Source organism: Ixodes scapularis, unplaced genomic scaffold (genome assembly GCF_016920785.2).
Source record: "Ixodes scapularis isolate PalLabHiFi unplaced genomic scaffold, ASM1692078v2 PGA_scaffold8__174_contigs__length_109621045, whole genome shotgun sequence".
Classification (NCBI taxonomy): domain Eukaryota; kingdom Metazoa; phylum Arthropoda; class Arachnida; order Ixodida; family Ixodidae; genus Ixodes; species Ixodes scapularis.
In genome coordinates this window covers 9,472,478-9,487,001 of record NW_024609883.1, presented here as the reverse complement: position 1 = coordinate 9,487,001, position 14,524 = coordinate 9,472,478, and the positions used below count along the sequence as shown (strand labels likewise).

General features: G+C 45.2%; 1 protein-coding gene across 1 annotated transcript in view; it reads right to left on the bottom strand.

Annotated features, from left to right (window-relative positions):
• LOC8041294 (proteoglycan 4) overlaps positions 1–14,524 on the bottom strand; it is a 34,234-nt gene that overhangs the window by 8,290 nt on the left and 11,420 nt on the right. The window contains exons 5-7 of the mRNA XM_029993909.3: positions 7,955–8,094; positions 6,743–6,833; positions 4,582–4,722 (exon numbers count right to left, since the gene is read on the bottom strand). Of these exons, the coding sequence (XP_029849769.2) occupies positions 4,582–4,722; positions 6,743–6,833; positions 7,955–8,094 (372 nt within the window). The remainder of the gene's footprint in view (positions 1–4,581; positions 4,723–6,742; positions 6,834–7,954; positions 8,095–14,524) is intronic.

Genomic DNA, 14,524 nt, shown 5'->3' with positions numbered 1-14,524 from the left:
TCAAGAATGCACGTCACATCAAGCTGAATGTTGCACACTGAATCTGGCAAGTGCGACAGTTAGATACTTAAATATTTGATGAATAAAACAGTAAAATGTTAACTGTATAAATATTCATGGGAAAAAACCCCAAAAAGTCTTTCTAAAATAAAATATAATTAAGAAAAAAGAAACATGTTTACGATTCTCTGTAATGCCGAATTAGAGCACAGCTCTAATAGGCCCTTTGCAAAAATCCCAAAAGCCCGCGTGCACCGCACAACAAATAATGGGAGTCCCTGGTACGCCCCTCCTGCCGCTACCACGTGACATACGCGAGCAGGCGCAGGTCACCACGGCAACAACTTTTGAGCAGCCGAGCCAACGGCGGCTGCCGCTTTCTCATCCCTCTCCTTTGTACCGACTCTGTCTGCTGCACCAACGCTTTGTCGAACCTGCCACGGTTGCGGTGCAAACTAAATGGATTCGGTGACAGTTCAATATGTGAAGGTAAATTACGACAAATAACGTATTGAAATAAATTCACCTGAGTAACGGTTAAGAGTTGAGCTCTTAAGTTCACCTGTCGCGATGCCTTTACGCTGCCACAGATACGGTACATCGCCAACGACGTACGAACTCGGCGGATGGGTGGGATGGCGGATGGCTGTAACGGCTGCTGGCGGTAGCTGCCGGGATGCGCGCGCAGTCGCGGAGGCGCAACGAGAAAGCGCGTGATCTGTACTGAGGGTCCCCGAAATTCCCTACCGTCGTGGTGCTGTATGTTTTGCAAAGGGTCTATTCGGCATCACGGAGGGAGGGTATGCCCCTCCTCCCCCTCCACACCCTCCCCTCCTCCTCCCCTGATCCCCTCCCATTTAGCGGGAAATTTTCTATATATTTCTCCCTAAATTTAATGGGGAATTTTTTTGCTAAATTTACAGGGGAAATTTTTCCGCTAAATCTAGCGGGTAAACTTTTCCATAACACACAGTTAAGGGGGGACGCGGGCTTTGAAAACCAAAAAATTGCGAAAAAGTCGATTTTTAGAAAACCTTATTTTTCGGTTGTATATCTCATAAACTACCTTCTCTGTAATTATCAGCACCAAATACAACGGGGAAATATTTAAAAACAATTATTTACGAGGCCTGGGTAGCATCCAAGCGACGGTCAAACGTCAAAATCAACCCCAACTTCGCGTGCTCGCCATTTCCGACGCGTTCGGCCGACAGCCGCCATCTTAGTCTTGTTTTGAACGTGAATTCTTTCTCTTTTTTTTGCCAGCTCCCAAAATGGCGTCGGCCGCGTGGTTACGGCGTGGTCGCTGTTCTTCCATGTCGCAATCGCAAGAACGCGATTGGACAGAGCGCGCGCGCGAGAAGCGTGCGGGGGAGCGCGCGACTACTATTGGCTGGGACGCGATTTCTCTGCGCGCGGAGCGCTCTCCTCCTCCTCCGTTTCTCCTGCTGTTGCCGCTCGCATCGTCTGCTTTTGGTAGTGGTCTGCTTGCACGCGCTCTTGCTTTGTCAGCTCCGCTTCGTTTTTCGCCATCTTTACGATCGTTTTCAGAACTTTCTTCGAGTAGTTTCGTGTAGCGTGCCCGTCTGTTTCGTGGTCGCACACGACGCGGGGTTCGAAGTACAAGACGGTGCGCGCGTTTGGCGCGCGGAAGCGGTCCACGAAGTTAGTGCGGATGGCGAAGTTGGAAGTTTCTGCATGGCGTGCCGTCAATGATGACCGCGTCAACACTTCCAGTGATGGATTTTCTGTGCCATCGGCTGTCGTCGAGGAAGAATGCATTGCCCCGCTCACGCCTGGAGTACCGAGCATGCCGACCGTTGTGGTTCCTCGCGAGATCGCGGGTCCCAGCGCCCGTCTTCCGCCTGCCGCGACAAGTGGGAGCGCGTCTTCCAGCACCCATCTGCGGACACATTTCCTGACACGTGAGGAGATCGAAGCAGAAGCTAGACATCGTGATACCGTTCAAGCCGAACTTGGAGCTATGCCAGCAACCCAGAGGAAGTTTGAAGCCATGCTGCCCAATCCCACACCTGCCTCTGCTACAAGCCAAGGTGAGAAGTTCTGCCTTGTTCAGATTGACGTTTTGAGCAACCTGCTCTGCTGCACAGTGTGCAAGCATTGCTCGGGGACTGGATTTACTGTCCAAGAAGGCACCAAACCCGGACTGGCAGCAAAACTCGGTCGTATGCCCCCATTGCGGCATTATTGCAAATTCCTGGACTTCGCCACGCCAGCAAGACTCGAGGGCCTTCAAAGTCAACATCTGCTCCATCATGGCAATCAAGCAGATAGGAAAGGGGCAGACAGCTCTCAATGACTTTTGGGCAGCTATGAACGTCTCCCACAGAGGTCTCCACCACAAAACCTTCCAGGAGCACCTGAAGAAGACCTTCAGAGAGCCAGAGGCCCTGTGCGTGGAAAAGTTTTATGCCGAGTCAGCTGTCGCGGTGAAGGCAGCCTGTAAGAAGATGGACCCGGGGTTCTGCAAGGATATCACCGTGGTGTATGACGGCACATGGCACAAGAGAGGGCACACATCTCACATCGGAGTCGGGTCAGTCATAGAATACCACACAGGCCTCATCTTGGACGCCGTGGTTTTATCCAACCTGTGCCTTGGGTGCCAAACAGGACCCAAGCCTGGAGATCAAGGGTACGACAGCTGGCACATGCATCATGTCTGCCAGAAAAACACGGACGCCAAATCTGGGAGGATGGAGGTCGAGGCGGCCCCGACCCTCTTCAAGCGCTCTATCTACAAGCACGATCTGCTTTATACAGCACTTGTCTCCGACGGGGACAGCAGGACCTTCTCTGCCCTTGCAGAAGAGAACGTCTACGGGCTAGTCCCCATCGTGAAGGAAAAGTGTTTGAACCATGTTCAGAAGAGGATGGGAACGGCACTGCGCAACCTTGTCCAGAAGAGCGACAAGGCGTTGAGCGGCAAGGGCAGGTTGACGAAGGCCCTTATCGACAAGCTTACCGACTACTATGGCTGGGCCCTCCGAAACAACTCCAAGGACGTGGCAGCGATGCAGCGTGCTGTTATGGCCACCTACCATCATGTCACGTCGACTGACCAGGAGCCTCACCATGAACTCTGTCCGGAGGGAGCTCAATCGTGGTGCCGTCATAGAGTTGCCGAGGCAAAAGGTGAGCCACAGCCCCAGCACAAGCACAAACTCCCAGCCTACGTCGCTGCAGCTATGCTGCCCGTCTACCAACGCCTGTCGCAGGTTTCTCTGCTTCAACGCTGCTTGGGAGCAAAAACTCAGAATGCATCTGAGTTTTTCCACTCTGTCCTGTGGTCTTTGATGCCTAAGGAACAGCATGCATCGCCGATCGCTGTCGAAACTGCACTTCATGAAGCGGTGTTGAGGTTCAATGCCGGCTGCTACGAGGCAACTGCAGAAATATCGGTTGCAGTGGGACTTCAGCCGGCCCATCTAGCCCTCCAACGAGCTGCCGAGAAAGATGCCCTACGTCTGCACAAGTCCAGCAAACGACATCAAGACAAGTTGGAAAGGCGGAACAAGAAGAAAGTGCGCAAGAACACTTCTGACTATTCAGCAGGGTCATTCTAAAGCTGAAAATCTGTGTGCAACTTTCAAGTGCTGTTTTCTCAGAATGGATTTTTTCACTGCCGTGGCTGCTCGTCTTAGCGATATCTCAGGAACTGATGAATGGATATTTGTGCTGTCTTTTTTATTCTGTTCTCTAATAACATTGTGAGGGCATAACAAAGCCCTTTTTTTAGAAAACTGTGCTAAAAATTTATAATAAAAAAATTAAATTTGATGAATGTGGGTTTCATTGATTACACAAAATTCAAAGTTGCGTTAAAATTTTTCAACAAAGAAATTTAAGAAAAGGGCTCTGTTATGCCCTGGGGAACCTATCCAGGGGTCATCATAACAAATTTTACGCCGCTACTACCTTTTTCAAATTCTTCAGACCTGGGATAAGGCATGCATATGGACGATTTTGATAAATATTTGTAACTTGAGAAATAATATGCACAGCTCCATGAAACTTTGCACTTACTCTTATGTCTGTGCTATAAATACACCCTGTAAATTTCATTCAGATATCTCTAGAAATAAGAAAGTTCATATTTATTCCCCACCTCCTCCCTTAAGCTCGGTTGCAATATTCCCATAATGCAACGCGCGCAGTTACGTTGACGGCGATGCCGCTCAAGCCGAAAACGGGCGACTAAAGGCGCATCCCCACCGGCGATGTAAGCAGTCGCGCGATGCGACTAGATCGCATCGCAAAAAAAGCTAGATGGTCACACCGGCGTGCGCGATGAGCGAGTCCAACGCCTTCATTGGCGAGTCGTTCCTCAAAAACTCTCGCTCCGAACGCCGTTGATTGGCTCAGCCGCTCCGCGACTAGATCGCATCGCAAAAAAGTCTGGTTGAGTAGCGACTGCTCAAATCGCGTCGCTTTTTGCCCGCGATGGTCGCGTTTGCGATGAAAGTTATCGCGCGACTAGATTGCATCGCCGGTGGGAACGCATCTTAAGAGCTGCGCTCTAAGAAAAACAATGCAGAATTTCAGCTGCAAGGCACTGACCAGAGGGCGCTGAGCAGGTGTCTGGAGCGGCCTTGGAAGGCACGGCCTTGGCCTCCTCGGCCGGCCTCTTCTCGGCCTTGCCCTTGCCCTTGGACTTGGCCACTGCCGGGCCGGAATCCTCGGGAGTTACAGCGCACTCTTCTGGACGATGGAAAAGAACGGCCTCCCTTTCAGTCAAGCCGCTTCGACCGCATTAAAAAAAGCTTACTCCCTCGAGGAACCCCTTAACCACTTCTTTGCATGCCTGTCATAATTCTATTGTTTATAAGTGCCCTCTCTATGCCACATATTCAACTACCTCAATTACTACGTTGTAACTACTGTAAAAAATTGTGTATCTTTTTTTTTTTCTTTTCCTTAGCACTGTTTTGTTGTTTGTGATTAGAGTTTTTTTTTCATGTTGTGCTGAGCATTGTCAACCGGTAACGGTGCCACGTCGAGCAGAGCATATCTGCCTTTTGCCCTTTAATTGGAGATTGTGAAGTCTGAATAAACAAACTAAAAAGTCTGGTCAGCTTAAATTTCTAGCACGGACATTCTCGTATATCTACAGTGCGCTTTGCGCTTGGTAGAAGAGCGTGTTGGTTTAAGTCATGGATGAAGAAAGAATAAAACAATTAAAACAGGGACAACACAACCACATCTTTCAACTAGCAACAGACGAGTAAACTTTCAACAGCGAGCAGCCGACTATACCCAGGAGGAGAAGGGGGGAGAAGGGAAGATAAGAAAACGCGAAGTGCAAGTCACAGTGGTGGGCTTGTCTCGGATTTTAGAAATTCAACCTCACTTTTCGTCAGCAGGAGGGAAGGGTTTGACACATTGTTTTTTGCTGTGGTCATGGCGAATGATTCTATGATCTCCCTGCCGAATCTGCGGGCCTGATCGCCAGTCACCAGCCACAAAAAAGAAAGCCCGATTCGCCGTCACTCCTTACGTACAGAATTCAGCCCACCGAATAAAATCCATTGCCTCAAAGTTCGACACGAGTGTTGCCTTCTCGTGCCGCATGCGTCTTAAACAACTCTGTCAACAAGTGAACAACAACCGGATTCCGATTGGCTGCACTGTTAAACACGAAAAGAAATTCATTCCATGCAAAGAGAAGAAAGTTTACTCCATCCCCTTGAGCTGCGGCCATCAATACATAGGACAGACCGGCAGATGCACCAATCACAGAGTCCGAGAACATCACAACGAAGTTTCTAAGGCCTCTCCAGATTCTTATCATCCCATAGTCATACATGCCCGTTCGTGTTTGCGTTGTCATCCCCTCTTTGAGGGAACAAAAATCCTGGGGGGGGGGGGGGGGCATGACAGCAGATTCGGCAGGGAGATCACAGAGTCATTCGCCACGACCACAGCAAAAAACAACGTGTCAAACCCTTCCCTCCTGCTGACGAAAACTGAGGTTGAATTTCTAAAATCCGAGATAAGCCCACCACTGTGACTTGCACTTCGCGTTTTCTTATCTTCCATTCTCCCCCCTTCTCCTCCTGGGTATGGTCGGCTGCTCGCTGTTGGAAGTTTACTCGCCTGTTGCTAGTTAAAAGATGTGGTTGTGTTGTCCCCGTTTTAATTGCTTTATTCTTTCTTCATCCATGATCTACAGTGTGTTCGTGCAAAATTTTAATTTTTTCTTTCACCGCAAAAATAAACCATTCATCGCCGAATGCAGCGCCATCAGCCTGGACCCCATGCCAAAATTTCCAAACCAACCGTTATCTTATTCAAAAGTTACGAGCGGTTTTCTGAAACTTTCAACTGAAAAATGGAACCCATTCCCGGAACTTCGCGCCATTCGGCCCCGTACGTTCGTGGCTCGCCTGCCACTCCATTCCCATTCACAATGTCAGAAAATTTCTTCAAACTTTCCAACAAGTTCCGAAACATTGGCATCTGGTACGGACTGCCGGTGCGATGTTTGGATGTGGGGACAGTGTACGGCGTTGCCTGTAGTTTATTTTTGCGGCGAGGAACACGCCGTAAATTTTCTTCCAGAGACTTGGCGTACCGACGTACGCACCATAGGCTTTGTCGTGAATGCCGCAGGGGGTGCTCCGCAGGAAAACAAATCCTTGATTGCGAAAACAGTTTTTTTGCAGCCGTGGGACTGCCGACTACAAAATCCAACCCTCGACGAGGGTGGCTCAACACTCACTCTTGGCAATCTCTTTCTTCGCGGTTTTAACGGGTTCTGGCTCGGGAGGACTCTTGTCCTTCTTCTTGTTGCGCTGGTCCTTGGGGTTCTCCTGCACAAAAACGATAAGAGTTTGGCGCCATCCTGCGTCTCCGCTGGCTCGCGCTACTAAACGTCTCTAAAAGCGTTTGCTGAATGCGACTAACGGGCGTCGTTTTGAAGCCAGCAGCACGTCTAAGTAGACGCGAGCTAAAGGAAGCATTGGCGGCTAAGAAGGGGCTAGGCAAGACGGTATTTGCGAGCCCATCCTTGGTCGGTGCGAACAGATCGTTATCTAGAGAGGAGTGACAAGCGGAAGTGATGTGAAAAGCCAGACATGCACATACGTACATACACAAAGGTTCTTATAGCGTAAAATGCAGTATTCAAATATCGATCGGAAAAAATTAAATCAGAAAAGCATAGCAATGGCATTGTATAGGTGCCGACTTTTCTTTATTTGCTTCTGGCCAAGAATCACTTGGTCGCGCGTTCGATTTCTGTCGGGGTGTCCTCCTTTCGTTCGTTTAAAATAGACGCTATGGGTTTACATGTTTTTAAACAAATTTAAACTTTGCGTAAAATGGCGCTGGAACCTAACAGCTTTCTCATGGAATTCAGTCGAGAAGACATATTCCGCGTCAAAAATAAATTGCAAAAGCAACGTCAAGGAAGCCACATTGCCGGCAACACAACCGATACGGAAGTGCTCGTTAATGGTGGGCACTCTTGTTGTCCAGCGATCTGCGGGGACAGTTTTAGTGGCTGCTCTGACCCCTAACACGTCCAGAATATTTACCGCTACAATTCGTTCTAGATGTGCATCTCAACGTTCTGAGACAGTAAGTGCTTCACACTAGAGCCGGCGGTTGCCAGTAATGAGAGTCGGCCATGCCACCGAGCCACCAACCATCCGTTGAACCAGTGTTTTCAGTAGCGCTTTGCAAGTAACGGTGTTACCGCTACTGTGTTACATTTTTCAGTAACATAGTATCATACTTGTTACTTTCTCAAAGCAGTAAGGAGTAACATACTTACATTACTTATTTAAAGAAATGTGTAAAATACGTTATGTTACCTGTTCCTTCTTCCCAAAGCTTAAAATAATTACACTTAAATTTATTTTGTGTTTTTTGGAAGTTCACGGGAATGCGCAATGCAGCAGCAATGCCTCAAGGTCGAAACGGTCCCTACCTCGGGGTCAGCGGCAACGACTGCCGGGGCGGACTCCTTCGGCTCCGGAACCGGGGTGGCCGGAGCGGGCGTCTCGGCGCTGGCGGCTGCCTTCTTTCCTCCTTTCTTCTTGCTGCCTGGGCTGCTCTTGGAACTCTCCGCTGCAGGAATTGCGCGACAAGTCTTCGGGTCGGACGCACCTCAAGATGATGTTGCGCGTGCTTCAGTCACCTCCCACGAATACGTTTCTCGCAAGCACAGCAAATTGAAATGGTCTATTACGCAGACCTACTGCGTATTTGTAGGCCACATACCAGACAAATATGCGATGAATAGCTTAATGATGCTATCGCGTTAATAAGCCTAGGGCACACCAAGCGTCCACCTCAGCAAACCTCTCAACTAGGAATGCTACGCCACGACAGCCACCTCTCTGATAACACCAATGCAAAGCAGTGAAGCTTTTGAGCACGTGCCAGTGTAAAGTGACAAAGTTTCGTGCGATAGTGACGACGCGAAGCAATCTTGTTGCAGGCAGCACGGCCGTTTTGAGAAATGGGGGTTCTAAAGGTCCCGCCCACTGCACCTTTGTCTTACCAAATTCCATTTGATAGGACGAAGCAAGGGCCCACCGTACGGTCTGCCCACCTGCTCTTCAGCTCTCGAATCTAACGAATGCCCTTCCCTATTTTCTCGCGATTATCTTCCGCTTTTGGGTGGGCGCTAGCTCTGTACTTTACAGTGTGCTTGTCCTTCGCGCATGTCTTATGCATATTGGTCTTATAACCAGTTCTTAATTCTATTGCGAACCGATCAATTATATCCCAAGATTTTATGATCTTATGAAGCCTTATCTCTTTGCGAGAGATTCAAAATCTTTGCGACGCTCTTCTGCATTCAAACGCTCCAGGTTTTAAGTGAAATGAGGAGGTCTGACTCGGAGTTTGAGGGTTCGAGGTACCTGCAATACCCTCGCAAAGCAAACTTGCCATTTCCTACTTCCCCAGCAGACAGTCCTCATACTTCAATAAATCTGAAACCACTAAACACTAGTAGGTTCGAAAGGTTTAGACAATATCTAAAGACTTCCATACCTGCGTAGCTGGCTGGCTCAACGAAGTTCGAAGTTTGAGACTTTTTACGCTGACAGATTACATCATTTTTATGTTTTCTGAAGCAGCATGGTAGTGATGACAAATGACTTCCCGTCCGTTGTATTTGGAATTCGCAGGATCATAAGCTTATAAGAATTAAAATTAAAAGCTCAGAAATTTCAACATTTTTTACGATAAAGAGGTTTTCACCACCATCTTTGTGTCAAAGTAATGCATCTTGCACTCGGAGCACTACTTTTGGGGCTGTAACAGCTGGCTTTAGTTTAAATAGCTGCAACATCTCTATTTAAAAAAGAAATGCAAAGGTAAGTTTAAGGAAAACAAAAAACTAACAGAAAAAAAGAGGACGAATGCTTTGAAAATGCACAATTTGTTTCACTCAATATCACATGTAACTATTCCAGTGATGGAAGTGGCATTCAACTTTTTCGTAGCAGTTTTCGTAGCGGGCAAAATGTCGGTTTGTAACAGCCACTCACCCTTTTAAAGCTGATCCACGTGCGATAGCAAATCACTCGAAAATTAAATGATTATTGTATCACTAAATAAGTAAATCTTTGATAATATTTAAGGGTTAATTTTTGATATGAAGTATATTATTTGTTACCTTCTGTAATTATAATACATATGAAAAATCATAAAAAGTACATGACACGCAACTGTCTTTTTATAAATAAGGCTCTGATAAACGTAGGTTTCATCTACAAAGGGGATTTAAAAATATTTATTAAAAATAAATCCCAGTAAGATACTTCAGTTGAGAGAAAGTCTCTCTTCCCCTCCCTCTTTTACGCTTATAGTTAATTTAGCCTGTGAAATATCATTTATGTAAAATTCCGGAAAAAAATAGCGTATCCGCTAAAACGTCAATCAATGAAAATATATTCTACCCAGAATTATGTATGTAAAAAACTCTCGAATGTCATAAACTGTGAAGATGAACCCTTACTCCTCCCAGATATTACAGAGACACCAGGGATGGTTTGCTTAGCTCTGTGGGTACCTGAACAGGTGAATAACATAGTTGATTAATGCTGGAGTTTGGGCTAGTTGGTATACAGACATAGTAAAAAAAAAAAAGAGCACGAAGATGAGCAAAAGGTAACCGACAGGTACCGTCCTTCTGTTGGTTACCCTTACCATATTTTCTCTTTTGTTTTTTCCTCGTCTTTGCAGTGTTTTTGTTTTTATTAAGGGTAACAAAGTTGCAAGAGGAATTTTTAGGTGACGCGACTGGCTCTGCGACGAGAAACTATTGAGTGTTCCAGCCAATTCCACTCTGCAACTTACCTGTTACTTTTTTAAATTCTAGCCTGACAGAACTTTCTCCACAAATGACTTGACATGCCGTTCCTAAAGTACACGCATACTGTTCATTTCACCTTTTTTCTGCAAGGGGGACTTTAATAGTCGAAGCGAGGATAAACTCACGGCAGCCCTTTGGCTGTGACGCCTGGTACCCTTAGTTCAATGTCCCCACGGATCTTGAGAAGTAACCTCAACACCCTTCTTGCGGGTAAGTTGGCCGCCGGGCAAGATAGCCGCAGCAGTCGGCAAACTGGTCCAGGGGTTGGAAAGATTTCCTTTTCGGGTGGCATCCTCTCTATCCCACGAGCAGCAAAAAGCATATCCTAGAGCATGGGTTCCCAAACTGGGTTCCAAGGGAAGCGAGAGTTCCCCAGAGCCCCACGTTCCCAAAAGTTCTCAACCGTCCCCGCTGCCAAGTAAAACATTTTTTTACTGCAAAAATGAACTGCACATGGCCAAACGCTCATTCTCTGCCCAAATGTGGCACTAGCACTCCAAACCAGATGCCAAACTCCCAGAACTATCTCATTCAAAAGTTGGTGATTTTCTGAAATTTTCAATGGGAAAAAGAGGCTCCTTTTTGGCCAATTTCGGTAACTGCGCCATTATTTTCTGAAATTTTCAATGGGAAAAAGAGGCTCCTTTTTGCCCGATTTCGGTAACTGCGCCATTATTTTCTGAAATTTTCAATGGGAAAAAGAGGCTCCTTTTTGCCCGATTTCGGTAACTGCGCCATTATTTTCTGAAATTTTCAATGGGAAAAAGAGGCTCCTTTTTGCCCGATTTCGGTAACTGCGCCATTATTTTCTGAAATTTTCAATGGGAAAAAGAGGCTCCTTTTTGCCCAATTTCGGTAACTGCGCCATTATTTTCTGAAATTTTCAATGGGAAAAAGAGGCTCCTTTTTGCCCAATTTCGGTAACTGCGCCATTATTTTCTGAAATTTTCAATGGGAAAAAGAGGCTCCTTTTTGCCCTATTTCGGTAACTGTGCCATTATTTTCTGAAATTTTCAATGGGAAAAAGAGGCTCCTTTTTGCCCAATTTCGGTAACTGCGCCATTATTTTCTGAAATTTTCAATGGGAAAAAGAGGCTCCTTTTTGCCCAATTTCGGTAACTGCGCCATTATTTTCTGAAATTTTCAATGGGAAAAAGAGGCTCCTTTTTGCCCTATTTCGGTAACTGTGCCATTATTTTCTGAAATTTTCAATGGGAAAAAGAGGCTCCTTTTTGCCCAATTTCGGTAACTGCGCCATTATTTTCTGAAATTTTCAATGGGAAAAAGAGGCTCCTTTTTGCCCGATTTCGGTAACTGCGCCATTATTTTCTGAAATTTTCAATGGGAAAAAGAGGCTCCTTTTTGCCCAATTTCGGTAACTGAGCCATTATTTTCTGAAATTTTCAATGGGAAAAAGAGGCTCCTTTTTGCCCAATTTCGGTAACTGCGCCATTATTTTCTGAAATTTTCAATGGGAAAAAGAGGCTCCTTTTTGCCCGATTTCGGTAACTGCGCCATTATTTTCTGAAATTTTCAATGGGAAAAAGAGGCTCCTTTTTGCCCGATTTCGGTAACTGCGCCATTATTTTCTGAAATTTTCTAGGGGAAAAAGAGGCTCCTTTTTGCCCGATTTCGGTAACTGCGCCATTATTTTCTGAAATTTTCAATGGGAAAAAGAGGCTCCTTTTTGCCCAATTTCGGTAACTGCGCCATTATTTTCTGAAATTTTCAATGGGAAAAAGAGGCTCCTTTTTGCCCAATTTCGGTAACTGCGCCATTATTTTCTGAAATTTTCAATGGGAAAAAGAGGCTCCTTTTTGCCCGATTTCGGTAACTGCGCTATTATTTTCTGAAATTTTCAATGGGAAAAAGAGGCTCCTTTTTGGCCAATTTCGGTAACTGCGCCATTATTTTCTGAAATTTTCAATGGGAAAAAGAGGCTCCTTTTTGCCCGATTTCGGTAACTGCGCCATTATTTTCTGAAATTTTCAATGGGAAAAAGAGGCTCCTTTTTGCCCAATTTCGGTAACTGCGCCATTATTTTCTGAAATTTTCAATGGGAAAAAGAGGCTCCTTTTTGCCCGATTTCGGTAACTGCGCCATTATTTTCTGAAATTTTCAATGGGAAAAAGAGGCTCCTTTTTGCCCGATTTCGGTAACTGCGCCATTATTTTCTGAAATTTTCAATGGGAAAAAGAGGCTCCTTTTTGCCCGATTTCGGTAACTGCGCCATTATTTTCTGAAATTTTCAATGGGAAAAAGAGGCTCCTTTTTGGCCAATTTCGGTAACTGCGCCATTATTTTCTGAAATTTTCAATGGGAAAAAGAGGCTCCTTTTTGCCCGATTTCGGTAACTGCGCCATTATTTTCTGAAATTTTCAATGGGAAAAAGAGGCTCCTTTTTGCCCGATTTCGGTAACTGCGCCATTATTTTCTGAAATTTTCAATGGGAAAAAGAGGCTCCTTTTTGCCCGATTTCGGTAACTGCGCGATTATTTTCTGAAATTTTCAATGGGAAAAAGAGGCTCCTTTTTGCCCGATTTCGGTAACTGCGCCATTATTTTCTGAAATTTTCAATGGGAAAAAGAGGCTCCTTTTTGCCCGATTTCGGTAACTGCGCCATTATTTTCTGAAATTTTCAATGGGAAAAAGAGGCTCCTTTTTGGCCAATTTCGGTAACTGTGCCATTATTTTCTGAAATTTTCAATGGGAAAAAGAGGCTCCTTTTTGCCCAATTTCGGTAACTGCGCCATTATTTTCTGAAATTTTCAATGGGAAAAAGAGGCTCCTTTTTGCCCAATTTCGGTAGCTGCGCCAATATTTTCTGAAATTTTCAATGGGAAAAAGAGGCTCCTTTTTGCCCGATTTCGGTAACTGCGCCATTATTTTCTGAATTTTTCAATGGGAAAAAGAGGCTCCTTTTTGGCCAATTTCGGTAACTGCGCCATTATTTTCTGAATTTTTCAATGGGAAAAAGAGGCTCCTTTTTGGCCAATTTCGGTAACTGCGCCAATATTTTCTGAAATTTTCAATGGGAAAAAGAGGCTCCTTTTTGCCCGATTTCGGTAACTGCGCCATTATTTTGTGAAATTTTCAATGGGAAAAAGAGGCTCCTTTTTGCCCGATTTCGGTAACTGCGCCATTATTTTCTGAATTTTTCAATGGGAAAAAGAGGCTCCTTTTTGCCCAATTTCGGTAACTGCGCCATTATTTTCTGAATTTTTCAATGGGAAAAAGAGGCTCCTTTTTGGCCAATTTCGGTAACTGCGCCAATATTTTCTGAAATTTTGAATGGGAAAAAGAGGCTCCATTTTGCCCAATTTCGGTAACTGTGCCATTATTTTCTGAAATTTTCAATGGGAAAAAGAGGCTCCTTTTGCCCAATTTCGGTAACTGCGCCATTATTTTCTGAAATTTTCAATGGGAAAAAGAGGCTCCTTTTTGGCCAATTTCGGTAACTGCGCCATTATTTTCTGAAATTTTCAATGGGAAAAAGAGGCTCCTTTTTGCCCGATTTCGGTAACTGCGCCATTATTTTCTGAAATTTTCAATGGGAAAAAGGGGCTCCTTTTTGCCCGATTTCGGTAACTGCGCCATTATTTTCTGAAATTTTCAATGGGAAAAAGAGGCTCCTTTTTGCCCGATTTCGGTAACTGCGCCATTATTTTCTGAAATTTTCAATGGGAAAAAGAGGCTCCTTTTTGCCCAATTTCGGTAACTGCACCATTATTTTCTGAAATTTTCAATGGGAAAAAGAGGCTCCTTTTTGGCCAATTTCGGTAACTGCGCCATTATTTTCTGAAATTTTCAATGGGAAAAAGAGGCACCTTTTTGGCCAATTTCGGTAACTGCGCCATTATTTTCTGAAATTTTCAATGGGAAAAAGAGGCTCCTTTTTGGCCAATTTCGGTAACTGCGCCATTATTTTCTGAAATTTTCAATGGGAAAAAGAGGCTCCTTTTTGGCCAATTTCGGTAACTGCGCCATTATTTTCTGAAATTTTCAATGGGAAAAAGAGGCTCCTTTTTGGCCAATTTCGGTAACTGCGCCATTATTTTCTGAAATTTTCAATGGGAAAAAGAGGCTCCTTTTTGGCCAATTTCGGTAACTGCGCCATTATTTTCTGAAATTTTCAATGGGAAAAAGAGGCTCCTTTTTGCCCAATTTCGG